Source organism: Alosa sapidissima, chromosome 3 (genome assembly GCF_018492685.1).
Source record: "Alosa sapidissima isolate fAloSap1 chromosome 3, fAloSap1.pri, whole genome shotgun sequence".
Classification (NCBI taxonomy): Eukaryota; Metazoa; Chordata; class Actinopteri; order Clupeiformes; family Clupeidae; genus Alosa; species Alosa sapidissima.
Window position 1 is genome coordinate 23,572,104 of NC_055959.1, and position 21,537 is coordinate 23,593,640.

Sequence of the window (21,537 nt, forward strand, 5' to 3'; positions counted from 1 at the left end):
GCAAAATGAACCATCCATTTTAAATTTGTCTGATCAGTAAGCTTTATTAAGCCCTGGAAAATAAAGACCCCAAGATCAACTGAAAGAAAGAAAGAAGAAAGAAAAAGGTCAACTGAACCTTATGACTTACACTTCACAACAGGGCTTTAGTAATCAAGTCCAGTCATTGAATGATTTCCAAAGCTATTTTTTTAAAGGGAAAATGCTAACAGTATGACCTAATGATGTGAAAAGAAGTAGATATACAGTGTTTCTATAACCACACAGAAAAGATATTGGTGTAGAGAATTCTCTCTCTCTCTCTCTCTCCCTTTTTCAGTCTCGACTCTGTCTCGACTTGGACTCGAACAACTCTGGACTCGGTCTTGTCTTGGACTCGAACATCTTTTGACTAGGTCTTTATTTGGTTTTGACTAGTCCTGGTCTTGGACTTGACAAAGCTGGTCTTGGCTAGCCTACAGCTCTGCTCCACACTCCACTGGGTCAAAATCTTTAGATTGGCTGATTCCTGGAAGTAAACACATCTGAATTTAGGCTGTTCATCTGGGAATTGCTTTTATCATATAACTTTCCTCTGACCACATTTCATACAAGAGACATATGCAGCCTCAGTTGGTGTTTCAATAGGCCTCAATGGAGCTTATGTGCAGGCCTACAAATAAAACAATGCAGATTATTGTTCTCGAATTCTTTGAGGTGGCTCTATAGTATAAAGGAATGGGAAATGAGTTGATTGTGTCGTCCTCTAATAACATGACATATTAGGCTACAATTGATATCACTTTCAATAATTTATAAATTCCCAGTCATATTCCTTCTGGACAACGACCCTGTCTGTTCAAACATGTAGGCCTTAGGCCAGATATTCTGTAGCCTATATTCTCGCGCAGTTTGTATAATATTAATTTAAAAGAATTGTACAAAATAATGTTATGTTCAGATTCATTCGTTTAGTGCAGACCGCTAATGTCATCCCAGCATAGGCCTAAATATCAGGTAATCAGCCTAGGCTTATAATTATAAATCGGCTATATGGGTCATATATATAGCCGGTTTTAATTATAATGTATAGCCTATATAACCGATCACACGGGTTAACAGCTTAGCTTACTTTGGCTAACTTTTTCAATCCTGTTTCATGTTTGATTACACTTGTCATTTCAGAATCTCTAAATTCTCAACTTCGATATCGATTTGTTTACTTTGGCACGTCGTTCATCAGTTAGTTCATCAGTCAGCAAGAGCAAGACAGATTAGGCCTATCTCAAATTAAAATGAATAATATCTTATTTTTCGGCACACAACAACATATCTGACACACGGAAAGAAATTAGCATGTTTTCCTGATGGTTATACAGGTGACAGAATATGCGTATAGCAGCATAGCCTAGGGAAATTCTGCTGCGGCTCATTTTGGTCTAGATCAAAACATGTGATCTAAATTGTTTTTATAGCCTATGTGACGAACAGTGACAGGCTACATTTTAATTCACGAATCGAATCCCTCTCATTTTGGTGTAGGACCAAAATTATTCCAGGTCTGATTATAGGCCTAGGTTATTCACCTGGTTGTAGGTGTAGGCTAATTTATGGACATTCGCAGGTGTAGCTGCTTGGAAAGATTACAGTAGCCTACATAAGGGAACATCCTCCACCAAACCCCGTTTCATGACAGCCAATGCCAATGCTAGATCATAGCGGTTGCCCAGATACAGGAGAACCAATGATATTTTAACAACTCGCACTATGCAGGCTAACCATATGTGGTCGCAGCAGTGCTGCACTGCAGGCATGGCAAAGCCAATCACGAGAAGCCTATTTCTCGAATCTTGTATCTCACCACAAATTATAGCATTATCACTATGGGGACCACGTCCTGGTTCATTTATAGTGACATTTTTCCATTAGCGTAACTTTTTTATTTATTTATTTATTTTGTATTCACTATCCGTTATTGGGCGATATGCCGTCTTTGTCTCTTTGTTCGACAGTCGCCGCAGCACGCATACGAGTAGGCCTATAAACCATGTCCTAAAAACAAATTATTTATAGATGTATTTAGGCTGTGCATTATGGCCAAAGTCGTTTTTGCATATATAGGCCAATGGAAATAAAAATAAAAACAGTAAAACTTGAATAAAGACCTATTCTCAGTCGTGCTTATTCCATCTGAAATTAATCTTTACTCAAATGAAAGAAGAACTGTCGATTTTTTTTTCTAAATGTGTTGGCAAAAAAACAACAACAATTTAGCCTATAAACTAAACTAAATCACAACTGAACCCACCCAATCGATGCTACGGGAGCGTGCACAAACTGAAAAACTAGGATGGACGATGTGGACACATCAAAGTAACTTAAAAGAATTAGTTAGCCGAGTTTATTAATTCATTCATGTAATGAGCATTCATTCATTCATTCATTCATTCATTTATTTACTTATCATACACGTATGCCCTTTTTAATTTATGTTATCTATCTAAGTGCATTCTATTATTGATATCCAAATCCAAGATGTGATTTGTAGGCTATAGGCTAATCTATTTAATTTTCCAAGCTACTGGCTTACTTTTTTGTCTCATATCTATGCGTAAAATAAATGTCTTCCTCAAAGCAAAAATATATTTGGGATTCAACCCTATGGCACCATACATATTTCCCCGCTATCCAAACTGCTCTTTTTATTCCCAATTAAAGACCCGCAACACACAGTCTCTCGATTCTTCAAGAAACTGCCAAAACTACACTTAAATTTAAATGTCAGTAAGCGGGAAAGTATGACATAAGTTCAAGTCAATTAATTATTATTATTAGTAGTATTATTAGCCTAGCCTATTATTATTATTATTATTATTATTATTATTATTATTATTATTATTGGAATAACATACATTCTCACATACATTTTCACTAGGCTGGTTATTTCTTACAAGCGAATTCTATAAGACAAGGTTATGGATAGAATAGAATAGAATGCCATTTTATTGTCAATACATATGTACATTGCTATTAAAAACAACTCCTTAAATAGGCTACCCTATATAAATGTTGCTGGGTTTTACCAGCTCGTTTTCGTGAGCTTCGCACTGTAGCCGCACATGCTTTATAAGAATGCATAGACTAGACTTTTATTTTATGGGACTGTTCTAAACGAAAAATAATTTAAAAGAAAGAAAGAAAGAAAGGAGGAGAGAAAGAAATAACATGGAAAGGAAACGGTTTAGCTTACATGGTATCTAGAAGCCTACGGAAATAAAGATTTCACAGGATCCTCTTTGAAGTTTTTATTTTGTCCACAATTGGAATTTTCTTTCTTTCATTAATCCATTAGGTTTACTGATTAATGTCTCTTACTCACTTTTCCCCCCCCCGCGTTTTGTTGTCTACTGGACAACTGCGTTGCTTAACTCAGCTCATCTTAACAAATGAATTTCTGATATGATCCCTTTGTCTGGTGAAGCTTATATTATGGCTCTAACGTTTGTGAAAGGGTCGCTTCAGGGTAAGGTCATTAGGCCTATGCTTACGAACATAGGGGGGGAAAAATAAGCTAGGCCTAGGCAACCTTACTCTCATTTACCTTTTGTACTTTTCTGATGGCTGTATATCCACCAGTGAGCGTTTTCAGTTTTCCAATAAGCCGAACATCTGTAATTTGATCCATTTATTTGACTGACAGGGCGCAGCCTGGAGAGTAGCCTAAATAATTATTTAGTAATTTTAGCCTAGGCCAAGGCGCAGGCTAACCTAATCATCCATCATAATATTTTACCAGTCGACTATTTGTGCCTATGTGGCTGAAAGACAATATATGAATAAATAAAAAACTCAACTATTTTACAGAAAGCGTCCATATGTAATGAAAAGAACCCAGATGGGGAAAACATGATCAAAAACTCCGTAGATTTATTATAATTTCGTCATTTCCTCTGGAAACACCAAACCCCTCCTTTCCTGCAGCGGAACCAATGGGCGTAGCGCAAATGTTCCTAAAACACCGGTCCTCATGGCAACCTATGACGTTTTGGTCGAGTATTATGGGCTGTGTGAAACACAGAGGCAAAGGTGGCGAGAAGCGAGATAGATACCAGGCCAGCTTAAGTGCTGCGACGCTGAAGTAAACATGGAGCTATCCGCGGTCGGAGAGCGAGTCTTTGCGGCCGAATCCATAATCAAACGGCGCATAAGACGAGTATGATAATCTTTTGCTTATATTTGCTGGAATAAAGAAGAGAATGTCATTTTGATCATAAACTGTGCGTTCGATTTCAATATGTGATGTGTCTGTCGCTGTTTTTCTCTTATTTATTCATCATGCAGGGTCGGATGGAATACCTCGTGAAATGGAAAGGCTGGTCTCAAAAGTGAGTAATGTTAGCTTACAGACAGTTGATTGCTTTGTATGGTACTAGTGCCGAACGCTGTTAGTCGATTTTATTCAGCGAGCATAACGTTAACCTAGTCATAACGGGTTCGAGCTAATCGCTGTTATTGCAATGGCTACGCTAACATTTGACAAGACGTGTACAGAACGAACGCTAGCCAGTTAGCTCACAGAGCTGGCGTCCATAGATATATATACTGACAGTATATATATCTATGGCTGGCGTCGTTGCAAGCTTGCTAGCAGGTCGTAGCTTAGCTGGACAACCCGTGGATCTAGCTAGCGGTAATGCTGTCCCTAAACTGTAAGCTTGCAAGGCTGATGCTGGTTTAGCTAATGGAGCTAACGTTAGCATCTCACTATCCGTTAGCTGAGCATATGGTTATTGCATATTCTGATGAAGCTACGGTATTTGCATTAAATTGCTTGCAACCACTGTAAGGGAGTTTACCAGTGGCGTCAATGTTTCGATGCAGATACAGCACCTGGGAACCTGAGGAAAATATTTTGGACGAACGTCTTTTTGCAGCCTTCGAAGAGAGGTAACGTTAACATTAAGGTGGTTAGCTGTCACATATGCAGGCAGGCCTATTTGTGGTTTACGACCATGTGTTTGCATGGAGGGAAAGTTAGTGCCTGAATTGGCGATTTTTACGAGATGTACTAACGTTGGCTTTGTTGTTCCATCACGTTTTTGCAGAGAACGTGAACGGGAGCTTTATGGGCCGAAAAAAAGAGGTCCAAAACCTGAGACTTTCCTGATGAAGGTGACCAACATTCAAATCGTACAAAGCTTTAAACACAAAATTTATCATGACAGATGATGATTGTTGTGGAGATTAAATATACAATGTTGAATTGTAGAATAGCGTACAGCAATAAATAATTGCATGTTATAATTATGCCGTTGTTATTTGCCAGCCAATTTCATCTTCATCGATGTCTGACAGGTGTTATTATGACTGTCCTGCATATCTGTTGTATTAGATCTTAGATGTTATTTCATTGGTATGCGTTTATTGTGTACAGGCTAGAGCAAAGGCTAAAGGGAAATCTTATGAATTCCGAAGAGAGATGTCACGAGGAATGCACGTTTCCTATCCTATTGCTGAACCTGTCATAACTCCCAGAGCGCGCGAAGGTCTGCGCACTGTGGTACCTACAATATTTCCACCGAGTACAGTCAACAGGGGAGAAAGCGTCCGACCACAGGAGTTGGAGAGAAGACCACGACCAACAGGATCGCCTACAAGAGTTACCGACGGCTTTGTCAGCACGCCTAAGAAAAGAGGGCCGAAACCCAAATTAAGGTTCAATGTCAGTGCAGGCAACTGCGCTTACCCCGATGCCTCAAAGAGAAGGTCAGATGAGCAGCTAGCCTACGGGACCTCTAAACTGGGAAGGTATGGTCATCATGAAGGTGAAATGTCAGACTGCAGCGTTTCTCAAGTGACTGAAAGATATAAGACAAACTCTCAAAAAACGATGGGGGCTGCTACCAGCGGTTACCATCTCATCCAGGCATCTGCTCTCGGCAAACCAAGACATGATATTCAGGGCCACAGAACTGTTAAAGAATGCCCAAGTGCAACGTCACATCAGTCTAAAGGCCACATTCCAAGCAGGCCTCGGTTATATGAGGAGGAGGAGGATTTAGAGACGGAACAGTCTGGTTCAAAACATTTAGTGCCAAGCATTTTTGGTGATCAGACGCCTGATCATTCTGCAGATGCATTCTGGCGTCCATCCATGTCAAACATGGAGAAAGTTGTCGTCACAGATGTTACCAGTAATTTTTTAACAGTTACCATTAAAGAAAGTACTACAGACAAGGGCTTTTTCAGAGAAAAGAGATGAGTTGATTTGTTTTTTTTTACGAGTATGAGGCCTATCGACCATGTATAGACATTGCACCTTTTCCCGCTTGATTTCAAAGCTGATTTATCATTTAATAACTTTCTATCAATTTCGCACTTGTACAGCTTACGTAGATTGTAGTCATGCATAGTGTAAATATGTATTTACCTCTACATGTACATTGACCTTTTCTATGGAAAATGTTATTTTTTTAGTGAGTTAATCTGTGTTTCACATTAATTGTCCGTTTATCTCTCCCTGTGTACACCGCTACTGACAACTCCATTCTTTCTTTAACTTGTAACATCGAGCACTTTTATTCAAATTATATATTATGTAGATTGACGAGTAATATTCTCATATTATTATATTGTCTTCAGTTAAATGGCCTTATCATTGTGTACCAGCGCTGTAAAAGTGTTACTGTATTAAAGCACAAATTGTGGGTCCAGAATAAGATTTTGTTGTGGGTTTATTCGTGTCCAGGCATAGTGCATCATTGCACGTGCTTTGGCATGCAAAGGAACTCTGGTTATTTGATTTTAATTGTGCATATTTGAGGGGGGTTTGTTTGTTTGGCACGTAAATCATTCTCGGATCATGGTGTTTATTAAGGCCAACGCAAGTCCGTCTTGATGGGCTGACGACTTTTTGATCTGAACTAGCCTACAGAAGCCCAAATATAATTTCGACCTTAACGTTTATTCGTTTAATTTAGAACCAAAGCAGGCCATTTGACTCCTGAGTCATTGGTAGTAAGGCTATTTAAACTTTATTTTTTGTATTTTTTTTTTAAACAAGATCAGATGGTAGAATCGGGAACGAAAAATATTTCATTTTTAAATTATATTTTTGATGAAGTTCTAGAGCAATGGTAAACGTTGTAAAAGGAAATTATTGTACGTTTTTAAAATGTAATTTGTTCATAATTAATCTATTCATTTATTTAGGCTGTTTTCTATAATTTCTTCAGCCTGTCTTTCACGCGCATCATCATTAGCCTACTCTGAATTAAGGCCTATATTCATAATTTCTTCACCCTTGTCTTTCACGCGCATTATCATTAGTCTCTGAATTAAGGCCTATATTCATGCAACTTTCATTGACTTATTGATATATCCTTCCCTGTTATTTTTTTAGGCCTACTTATAATAGATTATTATTAATAATAGCCTCACTTTATGTCGCTTTGGATAGGCTATAAACGTCAGCCAAATTAATGAATAGCCTGACTCTAATCATTCCCTCATGTTACCAACAGTAGCAAAAAAAAAAAAAAAAAACTAAGGAAACCTTTCAAAGGTTTTAGTGTAGGCCTAATTTTCTTCCGTTCGCTGGATTAGGCACATTTTGGCTTAGCCTATCAGATTTAGGCTACTTTCCACCGTGTATTCTATCAGCAAACTCGCTTAGGCTATAAAACATCAATCGTTGTCTACCTGCGGACAAAATTATTGCGTCAATTTGATTTATGGCCTGTTCGTCGATGTATGGGCAAGATTATTGCTAGGAAATGGGCCAATGCCATCGGTCTGTGTCCAGCAGGCCATCTCGCGAAGTCTGTATGCCTAGCATTAGGCTATAGTCTTCCTGAATTAAATTATTGATCAAAATATGATGTAGCCATAGGCTAGACTTTAGATTAGATGATCTATGGCAGCAGTAGAGGTTAAACTGTCAACAGCTAGAGATTTAGGCGAGTCTAGATTTGATAGGCTATTTGTTTTCCAAATATCTCTTAGCATAAGTGTTTGGCCCGGCGGACATATTTGGGGCTGATATCTGTCATGTATTTTAGTTATAATGGACTTCGACGAAAAATAACATAATTCATTCCTGCAGCCCGAAAGTGTGCAAGAAGTAGCAAGGCATAGGCCTACTTTAAAATGATAGGCAGATAGTGGCTATACTCCAAGTCAATTTAGGTTATTTATTGTCTGAAAAGACTGACGGCCGCATGACATACATGACATAGGCCTATATAAAACTTGCTTAATGTGGAGAAATGATCAGTTACATGAAATCATTCATGATGCTCATATAGCCTAAATCTTACCAAAATAACTCCGTTTAGGCCTGTGTTCTTTAGCAAAAGAAAAAAGAAAAGAAAGAAATAGTCAGCATAGACCATGAATTCACTATCACAGGTCTACAGTGTTGTATCAATCCCTCTAGAGGTCGCTAAGAATTCGTGTGTCCAAAGACATCTAGCTATAACGTTTGGGCAAATGGGCTAAATTTCTAAATGTCTACAATACATAGGACTATAAGGCCTATAGGCTATCATATCATATCGGATATATTATAAATAAAGAAAGAAACAAGGTTTTTTTTATATATATATATATATAGGGTAGGCCTATATATAGGCCTATATAAATTAAAGCCTACATATTTATCGGGTAGGCCTAGCTTATTTCTTAATTTCTTATTTAAACAGTAGCCTAGATAGGCCTACACGTTTGTCTTTTTGCCATGTTTAGGCTAATTCCTACCAATAACGCCGGTTTCATTTTGCAATAGGCCCTAAATCTTGTTAACCTACAGGCCATAATCTACACAGTAGCCTATGTCAAAACGGTTATGTGACCAAGACAAACTGATGAAAAATATTTATTTTGATTAGCGTGTATTTTGGACCACTAACTCTTGAATAAACTGGATATAATGTCTCCATATTCTGTAGCAACTCATGACTTGTCTTTTGATTAATCTATTTTAAATAATTTCTTTTTGTGTCATTAGCTGGCTGGGTTTTCTGATCTCATTATTCATTCAAGCTTCGGCGGGGTTCTTGCCTGAGATTCCACCAATAGCTTCACAGACAGTTAGCATCAGACGGAAGAGTCACGTTGGCGATGTGCTGTAGTCGGCGAGCCTTTTAGCATGTCTTCAAGAAACTCTTTTTTACACTTTCTTCAAGCTCTTTGTTTGCTTTCCACTTGCAGAGCTGATTTGTGCAATTGGAGCGGAAGGTATGACTATGTTTTTTTCTTTTTCAAAATGTTGCCAAGCTGTTTTGATGAGCGAAAATGGGGCATGCGTACGTGGGACAATTCAACTTAACTGGCTCTCACCGACTGAATTGATTATTGAGTTGAAAACGAATTGTAAGATTGTGTTAAATACATTTAAATCCGTCATTAGGTCTGCCTGACTCCGGGCAGTTCGTTTGAATGAATGCCTCCGAGGAATATGTAATATGAGTGCAGTAGGCCTACTACTGTAGACCCATGTGTAGGGGTGTCATGGTTGTATGGTATTTGTGATCTTAATATTAATGTTGTTTTTTTTAGTGGGCTAATGCAGGACAATCATTTGCGTGCGGTGCAGCAGGTCCGCTTGCACTGCACCGAGGGATCAGTAGAATGGATATACCCCAGCCGCGCCTTGCGGGTGGTCCTGGAACCCATCCTCGCCAGGGCGCAGCGCACCACTCTCTGCATCAAACCTTTCCGTGGCTTTCGAGGAGCTAGCCTATTCATTGAGCGCACTGGGGAGTTGGACCTGTTGATGGCTGATGGCGAGCGGCTGGAACGTGTGCACTGTTTTCGCGCAGGTGGACGTCAGAAATCTGCTCTTTTCATTCAGGCTAACCCACAAGAAGACATCAGCCGTCGGATAGCGGGCTTCCACTACGAGTTCCCCAGAAGATGGAGTTCAGCCGGGAGGCTCCGTAGGCCCCTGCAAGGTTGGTGGGGACCTCACAACTTGAACAGTGCCTGATTTAGCATAATGTTGTTGTATTGTAAATAACTCTTATCTTCGCATGTTAAGAGTGCTATTTTGAACACATTACACTAGTGCGTTTAGATTATGCTACGACACATGCACCTTTGGTTTTCTCAGCATTCCAGTCCACCTCCTCAGTGTTTTGTCCGTCCTTCAGACAAACAAAAGGAATAAAGAAAGATGCTGATGAGTGTGGCCTATGGGTCAGTCGGTCTCCTAGATTAACAGAGACGGCAAATATCCCGTGGATTCCAGAAATACCATGGCATTATATCTGTTTGCTGGGCGATTCCAAGATGCCAGTTTGGAAATTATAATAACCAGAGACAGACATGTCCACCTACAAGTCTAGCTTTGGGTGGGTAGGGGGGTCCTTTGTGAATACCAATAGAGGACTTCACCAACCAGTAAGCTGTCTGGGTGGAGTTATCTAATTAAGGCAGCACAATGGCACAATTATGGTGGTCAACAAGAATCAAAGTTGCCATGTGACCTGACTTTTTCACTCTTTGAGATTCTTTCTCAGGTCTTAAACAGATGCATATGCACCAAAGGTTTAGTTTATAACAAAGTCTGAACATATATTTTATGCTTGTGTTTTCTATCCGTTGTATACTGTTGTATTTCACTGCTTGTGATCATCTCCAGGGTGCTTTCAGACTAATTGAATAACCCAATGGAGTTTTGAAAAGATATGAAATATTTCAGTGTTGTACAACATTTCAGTGTTGTACAGAGCTTCATCTGCTCTCTCTCTCTCTCTCTCTCTCTTTCTTTCTCTTTCTCTCTCCCCAGCTGCCTGCCAACCATGCAACAACACAGAACTTCTGCTGGCCGTCTGCAACAGTGATTTTGGTATGAGACTGTCATGACTTCCATGTGCCATGTATCTAACTTCCCCTTAATCCTAATGGTAAAGGAAGAGTAACATTGCACAACTCTTTAATAAAAGACAGGGTGAAGCAAAAGTCAATTTTAGTTAGAGAATATTCTTTTGCACACTGATCCTTTTTTATTATTACCACAGACTTGAAAGTCAAAGACGTAAACAGACAGCCTGATGTATTTACCAGAGGTCTGCCAGCTGGCCACAGCACTGGTCAGTTCCCAGAGTCCTGCTGGCCGGCCTGGGTTATGGGCTGTGACAGATGTAAGGGCTCTGGCTCACACAAAGCAGGCACATGGATAGCAGCAGCCAACCAGAAGAAATGAGCCCTTTGAACTGACTCTATTCACTGCCTGACCTTAAGCCTCTCCCACCTCCCAAATCGCCGTCATGATCATGGCCTTTATTTCTGCCTGTAATGACACAAAATAGCAGGGTAATGAAAGTGTAAAAGGACTGAGCAGTAATTGTTATTGTATTACAAGATTACTTTTCATTTTCTTCCAAGCTATGGACCCTCTTGTGAATTTGTAGGAAAGATTGAATTTAACTAAATTGTTTAAGGATGGGGTTGGCTGGGGGGAGTCAACATTTGACCCTTCAAATTCAAGGACTTTCTACAAATAGTAAGTCTCCAGTCTGAAAGCCACTAGGGGGTTATCTAAATGTTCCCCATTGTGTTGTGTTATGTTTTATATAGACCCTTTCAACAATAAAAACAAAAACAATGCTTGAACGTTCTATTTGGTTCCCAAGGTTGAATGGTTGAAAGGGTCTATACGGTATGTTCACTTGCTTCTGTGCAGTCTGTTTAGTTTCCCATTATCCCCATACTACTTTTATCATCAAAAAATAAAAATGGCACTAATGAATGCATTGTTTTACATCTATTTTTTCTCCATCCAATCTAATCTATGGCTTCTCTTCACACCCTAGTCATCCGTGGCTCAATCCGGAACGTATCCCACGATGCCGAGCGACAGACGTCCATGGTGGAAGTGCGGGGCAGCCGGATGTATCGTCAGCGAAGTGGGGTGTTTGAACGGGAGGTGGGCGCCCAGGTACCCAACTGGCGCGGGCACATCCACACCTTGCTGGCATGCCACGTGAGGCCAGGGGAAGGCCTGTTCCTCTTCACTGGCGCTGAGCACTTTGGCGAGGCCTGGCTTGGCTGTGCCCCCCGGTTTAAGGACTTTCTCGCCCTCTACCTGAGGGCCAAGCGGAATCAGCAGAACCCGTGTGACTTCCCCCTGGACTAGCCCTATCCCTAGAGCCAAAGGGCATCTCGCTGCACTGATGGACAGCGAGACAGGGGTCCAGTACATTGTCCTCATTGGACAAGAGGGTGTTCTCCTCAACTCAACCAATACCACCAACACATACACTTCATAGCAAAAAAGAGAGACAGAAAGATGAGATGTTCTTTGTTTCAGTGGATGTTATTTAAATGAACATTATAGACCCTTTCAACAAGGTAAACAAAAACAATGCTTGAACGTTCTATTTGGGCCCCAATCTACTTCCTCTACATTAAGATAACATATGGAATGTTAAAAAGGAAGTCTTGTGGGGCCAACTATGATGCTGATAATGGAACTCTCTTGAAAGGGTCCATATCCAATGCAGAATAAACTGTAAGGATATGGGACCAAACCTTCTGAAAGGACATAAACTAATGCAAGGTAGTGATATGATTCCATTGTGATATATTGTATAGGTATTATGTAATAACTACTGTAATTCCAAATTATTGTCTAGTATTTACAATATAAGAGAGTTATTGTATTGATTATTACATGTTGTGCAGTATTAAGTAGTTTATGGGTGAAATAAGTGTTTAAGTAATTCTTCTTATTTTCTTATTTTATTTTCAGTGAGTGTACATGTTGTCTGTCTTGCTCTATGTTTGTGTGTGTTAAGACTTCACATGCTTTGTTTTCCTGCATTCGCAAAAATGAGCTACAATTTGAAAATCAGATGCATTTAGTGGTGTTAGATGCTTAAAGTGTTATGTGGAATCCTTTATTTGCTATTTACAGGGTACAAATACAAAAAGATAATCTACCAAGGTCAAGTTATTCAAAAAATAAAATGGTTAAGCAAGTTTCTACAACTGATAGTTCCAGTCCTTGATTGTGATTGGCTAAATTGTGTTCGAAGCCGTTGTATAATGAGCACAAACATAAACCTTGACCATTTCGTTCTATATTACTGCGCTACCACAACTTGATACAAAAGTTACAGTTGCTGCGTTTCAACGTTGATAGAGGAAATATATTTCTTGGCGGAAGAATGATTATCTATGTATAAATCGTTACATTTCTTGTTGCTGTGCCTTTATTTTATGAAATATTGCCTGATATATGTAGTAACTACATAAGCCACTGGAGTCCGTAGGTTACATTATATAACACCCCTTAGCTGTTGTAATCAGTGTAACCTACGGCCTCTTGGGGCTTATTGCTTAAATGCAGAATGGCAGTAGGCTATGATAGAATGTGTTGTGTTGTGTTTACAGCACTCACACTGCGGATATGTGAATGGGATATACAAGGATACAAGGATACAAGGAAGTTTATTGTCACATGCATATAGTTACTGGAAGTAAGAAATGCAGTGAAATTATGTCTGGTGTCAGCCTATTTGTGCATTAATGGGGGGGGGGTAAAAAGTGCAGTAGAAGAGGGGTTTAGTAGATTAAGTGGCAAGGGCTGCATAAAAAAGGTGGGGGAGGATTGGGATTGGGTGGGGGGCACCAACAAGGAGCATCCAAGAGCAACAGGGGCAAGGAAAAACTCCCTTACCAAGGAAGAAACCTTGGGCAGATCCACGGCTCAAGGGGCTAACCCAACTGCCAGGGGTCTTGGTGTGTGTGTTGGGGGGATGACAGGGGAGATGGGATAGTGTGCTGTGTATGTGGGGAGAGGGCAGTGTGCAATATGTGTGTTGGAGAAGCTTCCTCATGAGACAATGTGCTGTGTATTGGGGGGGGGGGGGGGGCAGTGTGCTGTAAGTATGTTGGGGATGTGTGTTGGAGAAGCTTCCTGATGAAATAATGTGCTGTGTATGTAGGGGGGGGGGGGGGGCAGGGACTTACTATTGCAAGCAGAGTACTGTATGTAATGTATGTGAGTGATGACAGTGAAGATGTGTGTGTGGGCGGGAGGGGAGTGGAGCAGTGACTGTGTGTGTGTGTGTGTGTAGTGTGTAGGTGGGTAGGTGGGGGCAGTGTGCTGTAAGTATGTAGAGGATGTGTGTTGGAGAAGATCCTGAAGACAATGTGCTGTGTATGTGGGGGGGGGGGCAGTGTGCAGCAAGTATGTAGAGGAGGCTTACTGTAGCAAGCAGTGTGCTGTATGTATGTGAAGTGATGACAGTGATGATGTAAGTGTGTGTGTTGGGGGGGGGGGGGGTCAGGGACTTACTATTGCAAGCAGAGTACTGTATGTAATGTATGTGAGTGGTGACAGTGAAGATGTGTGTGTGGGCGGGAGTGGAGCAGTGACTGTGTGTGTGTGTGTGTAGTGTGTGTGTGTGGGTAGGTGGGGGCAGTGTGCTGTAAGTATGTAGAGGATGTGTGTTGGAGAAGATCCTGAAGACAATGTGCTGTGTATGTGGGGGGGGGGGGGGGGGGGGGCAGTGTGCAGCAAGTATGTAGAGGAGTGCTGTATGTATGTGAAGTGATGACAGTGATGATGTGTTGTGTGTGTTGGGGATGGGGGTGGGGTGTGGGGTGGGGGGGCAGAAAGGCTAGGCAATCAAGGACATGGGTAGATGGAGGAGAAATCAAAAATAATAAATAAAAAGTGTGCAAAAGTTGGAGAAAGTCAGATATGTGTGTGTGTGTGTGTGTGTGTGTGTGTGTGTTTTGACGTGTGATGAAATAAGAAAATAAATAAAAGGTCTGTAGCATAGGGAGAGGGATGTAAAAGTGCTAAAAGTCTTGTAGGTGTGTGTGGGTGTGTGTGTGGGGGGGGTGCTGATGAGTGCTGAGGAGTGAATGAGTGCAAAGTCAGTATAGTGTGAGTTCAGAGTTGGGAAATGTTTGAGAGTGCTGAGGAGTGAATGTGTGCAAAGTCAGTATAGTGTGAGTTCAGAGTTCGGATGGCCTGGGGATAAAAACTTCTCCTGAGTCTCTCAGTTCTGGCTTTGTGACTACCTAGCAGAGAAGGGCATTCATGGTGTGTTCCATTTGTCCTTCCGAGTTGTTTTCCAGGTCGCATTTTGTTCTTATGACTTGTTGACAAATGGAATGCATCCATTTTTTTACACTGATGTGACATTATTCTGAAATACTAGTCATTTTATGAACTAACGCAGCATGATTCTCCACAGGGTTTTGTTAGATAATTGTATCGCTTAGGTATTGTTCTCAAAGGGGATCACTTGTGCTTACTGAATATCCCTTGAGGGAAATAGAGTGTTTGCAAGTGCTTGCAGACCAACACATCTATTCAACCTCACATTATCACTATATTATCTTCTGTTGTCTGTTTTTATGGGATACTGACTTCGAGGCTCCATATAGGCCCCTGCAAGGTTGGTGGGGACCTCACAACTTGAACAGTGCCTGATTTAGCATAATGTTGTTGCATTGTAAAAAACTCTTATCTTCGCATGTTAAGAGTGCTATTTTGAACACATTACGTGCGTTTAGATTATACTATGACACATGCACCTCTGGTTTTCTCAGCATTCCAGTGACTTACCAATGTCTTATTACATTCTGCTCAAATGAGTCTAACAAAATGAATAGCTGTCCGTGTGTGCTGCTGAAGCGACAAAAATCATTAGACACATACGAGATGAAGTTAAACTTAATTATAGCACACATAGCATGAGAAAACTAAATATTTTATTATTTTGTTTTTTATACTTTTTTATACTTCTTATTCTTATGTACTGGCTTCCTGCCTGCTGACAATCGTTTCTCCAACCACCAGTGAGCTAAATCGGGCATCCATTTTTCACCAGACCACTAGCCTATTATCCCCAGATCTGATGGCTGAATAGAGCAGCCCTGCCGTAAAATGAGATACAAATGTGTCCTCTGTGAAGGCACAGCACCCAGGGGTCTGACGGCGCCCTTCTGCAGTGGCTCCACTGGCTCCAGGATTTCACAGCTTGGGAAAAGAGAGAGAATAGATGTTAAAGAGCCCAAAGCCCAAACTATAGGGCCTTCAGTGGGCACCTCCCCAATTCAAAGAACAAATAATTGACTTTTAAAGAAAACTCTGGCCTCCCCCACACCCATCCACCCCCCTTACACACACACACTCACACACACCGCCTCCGTCTCCACACTTCTGCTTGGCTGAACAGGATTCACAAATTGCTGTCTCGAACTTTTTATGGGGACTAAATAGGCACCAATGAAAGTGTAAATGACTTTGGATTGAATGCGGCATGGACAATAGTCGTAGCGTGACAAGTCTCCCTACTGACATAATGATCATTGTCATCTCCGCTGTCCCCTGTGAAAGCTTCAGGCTCCCATGATTACACGGCGGGGCAAAGATTCAGCAGAGAACTGGAGATGTCTTTTGGGTCGGTTCCTTGCTGGGTTGGAGGCATTAACTTAACCACTCCCGCAGTCCTCTCTCCCTATGCTTTCAGTACTGCAGTCCAACTCCCTGCAAAGAAATGTGCTTCTGCCGCTCCAAAAACCACAGGGACACAGTTTAAAAAGTAATTCTCTCTGCGGCACAGATATGAAGTCATAACCTCATGAAAGTCTAGTGTCACTTTTTTCTAACTCCCCAGTATTTTCCACCATATGTTTGTTAAAAGATAGGAATGTACAATCCTTCGCAGAAGTTGAAGAGTGGAATAGTAGTAGAATAGAAGTTAGTGGAGGTGGGATAATAGCCGTTATTTGAGCAATTGCAATATTTGTAGTGTTAGTGAGGATGAATGTCAGGATTTTGATAAAGAGAACAATGCTGCATATTCTTTGAGGCACATAAAATGTAAGGTCAAATTTAAGGATTTATTGTCATTTTCACATTTGGAAAAGTGATGTGAGTGATGTGTAAGTCTAACAAAATATTATCATATTGTTTGCCTGTGATGATTGGCAACTAAGATTACGTTTACTTTATAAAGAACACAGAGCAAGTGAAATGTTACTCAACAATGATTTGTAATCTATAGAATATACACATATGATAATGCATGAAATAAGATAGTACACATATATTAAAAGTCTCTAAAATGAGAATTAAAGTTTGAGTCTTAGATCTAACCATCCACTCACCATCCTCTTTGTAATCTATAGAATATAGGCTATACATATGATAATGTATGGAATAAGAAAGTACACATATTAAAAGTCTCTAAAATGAGAATTAAAGTTTGAGTCTTAGATCTAAATTAATACTCACCATCCTCTTGGCATACAAAATGTGTCCAAATCTGAGTGTGTAAAAAACTTGCCATGTGGCAGCCTTCCCAGGTCTCTGCCAGCGGGTTGTCTGGGAGCCTCCCGGTCAGGAGCACCAGGAGAGGCCTGGGGGCTCCACTCTGGAGAGCTGCAGGCAGGGGTCCGCGTGGTCGGTGAGCCATAATTAGTTTAGGGCAGCACTGTGGAGAGCCGTTCCCATGTGGCCACTGCTGTGAGCGAGCACAAGAGAACAGTGTGGACCCCGCAGAGTCGGACCCCAGAGTACCGCACAGCGGTGACAATGTGGGGAGTCTTACAAAAGCCAAATCAGGCTGCTCATTTTTCCGCCCCTGTCTTGCATCAACATTAGTTCTGTAATCAAGTTTTGGTAAGACTTCAGATGCCAGAAGTGATTCAAAAGTAAATCACGTCAAATAATACGGTGCACGCCTCCCTTTTTGATCACACCTGTTGCGGTATTCACCCTTCAAAGATGCCTTGAAAGTGTTTTGTTTCACACAGAAAGACAGAAACAGATGCTTGTGAGTATTCAAGAAACTTGGGACATTAATTTTCTTGATGTAGTAATCTGTCAGTTCAGATCATTCATGCTTGGAGGCTGGCTCCAGAACACTGACGTATTGTTGCAAACCTAATGCTGGCAGCGTTACAGTGGCAACAACATTCTGGGCTTTGGTTTGATGTAGCCTACTGAAATATATATGCAAAGTATTACAAAAAGAACTGTTCTCAATGTTCTTAGAAATATTACATTTTGAAACTGTGAAAGCATTAAATAGGCAACAATTTGTACTCCTTCATGTCCTTTGTGTTAAATGACATCTGAGAGATGGTAGTGATGAAAACTTTTATTGGAGTTTTATTGTCAGAATAACATACAATAACAATGAATACGACATTCAACACGCCTTTTGATACCTATATTTGGCCAGCGCCTGTTTAAAGTGTTCTACAGTACTACACTGCCGTGTGTTAGCCGTGATGAGCTTTCTATCAAAGATCATGGGAGGTCTTGGAGCTGGGAACCTCTTCGTCAATAGCAGCTGCAAAATGTCATTTTAAAAGTGGAGAGGAACACCAAGTGAGAAGAGAGGGACACTCGTCATCATTCACTTTGAATTCTTCTGTGTTCTAAGATAATATCCTTAATGGTGCAGGAGGTCTGATTATCAGATTAACTCATATACAGTACAGGAATAACACAAAGGTGAGTGGAAAGGCACAAAAAACATTGTTTTACTGGGCTGGGGAGTAGTAAAGGACTAAAAGTTTACTTGAAGATGACGCGTAGTTTCTGATCCCCAAGCAAAAGCCTAAAACAGCAAATGAGGGCAAATTAATTTACTTGTCTTTACTGCAAAGGGAACTTTATTGCTGCATTGTTTAGCACACCATTAGGTTAAACAAAACACCCATGTATACTGTATACATTGATTGAAATGTTCTTGGTTAGCTAAAGACCTTACCTCACCAACACCACAGCCACCAGACCCCCTGAGAGAGGACCCACCCAATACACCCAGTGGTACGTCCAGTGCCCCGTCAACACTGCTGGGCCCAAAGCCCTGGCGGGATTCAAGCAGGTGCCGGACACATCAGCCCTGATGGGATGAACACACAGACAAAAGACAACATGTGAAATGGGGCACTTTCATTTCTTTAAATAGTAACTTTTAAGAAGAAGGATTTACTTTTCTCTAGCTGACACAAAGTGTTTTACACAAGACCTTAGAATCTCAGATTCTGAATAAGATTAAAAAATGCAAGCAAAAGGTTTGATCAAAGCTGTGGGTCAAACATACTTCTGAAGTGAAAGAATTCAGGACATTTCATGTCATGATATCCAATCAGTGTCCAAGCACTGCACAGTGTATAGATGTGGTCCATTCAAGATTGTACTGTCTGTGTGTGTGCACCATATGCACTGTGGTCAGATAGGGGGATTCCTCACTTGCTGTGCCTGGCTGTATAGCCTAATCACTCACCCCGCCAAGATGTTGACGATGACAGTACAGCCAATCAGGAAGGGTGCCATGGGGTTCTTGCTCTTAGAGTTGACCGCACTCATCAGCACCACGGTAGTGACCAGACACGTCATGGCCACCTCTCCAAATACGGCTCCCATTACCTGCGTGTCTGATTGGACCACAGCAAACGCTGCACCCTCAGCAGTGGCATAGTGTTCTGCTGATGTCATCACCTGATCAAAAAACACATTCTTTTATTCTGTCGCTTAGGAAAATTAGAGTGAAAAAGATGAGATTTTCTGTGGATTTTTTTTATTATTTTGTGGAAGAATACAGATGTTTTTATGAGGTTGTTAGCTAGACAGTCACCTTTGACATGGTTGCCCCCAGTACTCCCCCGATCAGCTGGCACACAATGTATGGCACCACCATTTTCATCGGGATGCCACCACAGAGGTACACCGCCAGAGTGAATGGTGGGTTAAAATGGGCTCCACTGAGTAACGAACAGATGAAAATACTTAACTTTTTTATGGTCTTTATCTGAATTGTCATATAAACTGCTAGTACTGAAAAGTTATTATCCTTGTATATACCTTACCTGTATCTTAAAACATACATTCACACATTGAAGAATTAATGATGACATAAACCCGTAAAAAATGTCTTTGAAAGGAAGTCTGTAAATCAGATTCAGTAGGAAATTTAGTAGGAAACAAATACTCTTTTTACAACATTCTATTATCTCATCAAGATATCCTGCCGGTTGCACACACGCACAAGGTGTGTTGTCCTAATTAACATGCCCTGCCACTGTAAACAGGACCACAAAAGATGGCAATCAGTGTGGCACTGTTCCCAAACGCTCCTCACCTGACCTCTGCCAAGCAGGCCACCAGGACGGCCACCGCCAGGCCGTGTGCCAGGGCTGGCTGCAGCCTCCCTGTCGCCTCTACGTTCTCGATGACCGAGACGCAGCCGACGAACACGAAGAAAGCTGTGCCCACCAGCTCGGCCACACATGGCTGGATCAGCCGATCGTAGGTGCCTGTGGGGCGGCCGCTATCTCGCCTCTTGGTGTCTGCGTCCAAGTTGCTCTCCGTGTCATGGAGCTGGAGCTTCTCCTCGGTCATGCTGGTCTCAGACCTGTGCAAAGCACTGCACCGCGAAGAACCTCTGCAGGGGTAAATGAGCTGGAGAGCTCTAGAAATGGAGCAGATACAGTCACAGGGGTGCGTCCTGGCGTCTTTCGTCAGGCTTGGTAATCAGCTGAACTTTGACAGGTTAGAGGAGACATGCAGACAAATTGCTTCAGTGGCCTTTATACAAGGACATAGGTTTGGTTTTAAAGCTGATACTAGCGGGCACTATAGGCATGGCCGGGAGTGCTATTGGCCAAGGGGATGTTAAGCCTGAGATTAGAATGTTTAACTTGGAAAACAGAGGCTATCATTTCCGCCACAAAACATCAACCAACATTTCAAACAATGCACTGGCCTTGGTTACATTTAATCTTGATGCCACTGAATATGTGATACATTCTGACTATATTGTAAAGTTCTTGTTTGAGCATCAATTTTCACAAGTTGGAGAGTACCTGAACTGTTATTTGTGAGATTACTGTGATGGTACCAGTGGATATGTTAAATACCACTGTCAATATAAAGACCAAAAGACACTCAAAACATTGTATTATAATAATAATAATAATAATAATAAGCTTTATTTGTATAGCACCTTTCATACACAGAATGCAGCTCAAAGTGCTTTACATTTGAAGCATGTAACACAATAATAGTCAGTCAGTCATTATCAATCACTTTTCTTTGCTGTTTATGATCTACTCAGCAACATATCAAAAATATAGAAAATGACATGTCATAAGACTGGCAGCCTTAACCCTCTTACCCCCCACAAGCACGCCATATGGCAACTGTGGCAAGGAAAAACTCCCATATTCCAGGAAGAAACCTTGAGCAGAACCTGACTTAATAGGGGGAGCCCATCTGCTTCTGGCTGGCTGCGCCCTCCAATAGTAGCAGATGTAGAATAATCTGAAAATGTAGTCTACAGGATAAGATGAGTTAACTAAAAGCTTTCCTGTACAGGTATGTTTTCAGATCTTTTTTAAAAATATTTACTGAACTCGCCTGCTTGATGTACAGAGGCAGGGTGTTCCATAGTTTGGGGGCATAATGGATAAACGCAGCTTCTCCACTTTGTTTGTGGAGCACTTTGGGTACGATTAAAAGATTTGAATTGGATGATCTAAGTTTCCTTTGTGGTTGATAAGATATTAAAAGCTCAG

The 21,537-nt window shown here is 41.1% G+C and overlaps 3 protein-coding genes across 3 annotated transcripts; 2 read left to right on the forward strand and 1 right to left on the reverse strand.

The window, feature by feature from the left end:
- Positions 1–4,033: 4,033 nt before the first annotated feature.
- Positions 4,034–6,695, forward strand: cbx8a (chromobox homolog 8a (Pc class homolog, Drosophila)). Its single transcript, XM_042086677.1, has 5 exons — positions 4,034–4,192; positions 4,321–4,364; positions 4,861–4,926; positions 5,085–5,151; positions 5,414–6,695. The coding sequence occupies exons 1-5, from the start codon at positions 4,124–4,126 to the stop codon at positions 6,239–6,241; spliced, it is 1,074 nt and encodes a 357-aa protein (XP_041942611.1). The 5' UTR covers positions 4,034–4,123; the 3' UTR covers positions 6,242–6,695.
- A 2,195-nt stretch (positions 6,696–8,890) lies between these two features.
- Positions 8,891–12,354, forward strand: LOC121705629 (meteorin-like protein). Its single transcript, XM_042086701.1, has 4 exons — positions 8,891–9,216; positions 9,538–9,932; positions 10,769–10,828; positions 11,796–12,354. The coding sequence occupies exons 1-4, from the start codon at positions 9,128–9,130 to the stop codon at positions 12,116–12,118; spliced, it is 867 nt and encodes a 288-aa protein (XP_041942635.1). The 5' UTR covers positions 8,891–9,127; the 3' UTR covers positions 12,119–12,354.
- A 5,741-nt stretch (positions 12,355–18,095) lies between these two features.
- Positions 18,096–20,504, reverse strand: aqp8b (aquaporin 8b). The gene is made up of 5 exons (XM_042086279.1): positions 20,103–20,504; positions 19,599–19,725; positions 19,248–19,462; positions 18,729–18,863; positions 18,096–18,575 (listed from the first exon to the last, which is right to left on the reverse strand). Exons 1-5 carry the CDS (start codon positions 20,360–20,362, stop codon positions 18,533–18,535), a joined length of 780 nt encoding a protein of 259 aa, XP_041942213.1. The 5' UTR covers positions 20,363–20,504; the 3' UTR covers positions 18,096–18,532.
- Positions 20,505–21,537: the final 1,033 nt, after the last annotated feature.

Coding starts and splice junctions, on each gene's coding strand:
- cbx8a (XM_042086677.1), top strand. CDS start 4,124: ATGGAGCTATCCGCGGTCGGAGAGCGAGTCTTTGCGGCCGAATCCATA. Junction 4,365..4,860: donor TGGAAAGGCTGGTCTCAAAA/GTGAGTAATGTT, acceptor GTTTCGATGCAG/ATACAGCACCTGGGAACCTG. Junction 5,152..5,413: donor CTGAGACTTTCCTGATGAAG/GTGACCAACATT, acceptor TATTGTGTACAG/GCTAGAGCAAAGGCTAAAGG.
- aqp8b (XM_042086279.1), bottom strand. CDS start 20,362: ATGACCGAGGAGAAGCTCCAGCTCCATGACACGGAGAGCAACTTGGAC. Junction 19,726..20,102: donor GCCTGCTTGGCAGAGGTCAG/GTGAGGAGCGTT, acceptor TTCGTTACTCAG/TGGAGCCCATTTTAACCCAC. Junction 18,576..18,728: donor GTGGCTGTGGTGTTGGTGAG/GTAAGGTCTTTA, acceptor TTGCTGTTTTAG/GCTTTTGCTTGGGGATCAGA.
- LOC121705629 (XM_042086701.1), top strand. CDS start 9,128: ATGTCTTCAAGAAACTCTTTTTTACACTTTCTTCAAGCTCTTTGTTTG. Junction 9,217..9,537: donor TTGTGCAATTGGAGCGGAAG/GTATGACTATGT, acceptor TGTTTTTTTTAG/TGGGCTAATGCAGGACAATC. Junction 10,829..11,795: donor CGTCTGCAACAGTGATTTTG/GTATGAGACTGT, acceptor TTCACACCCTAG/TCATCCGTGGCTCAATCCGG.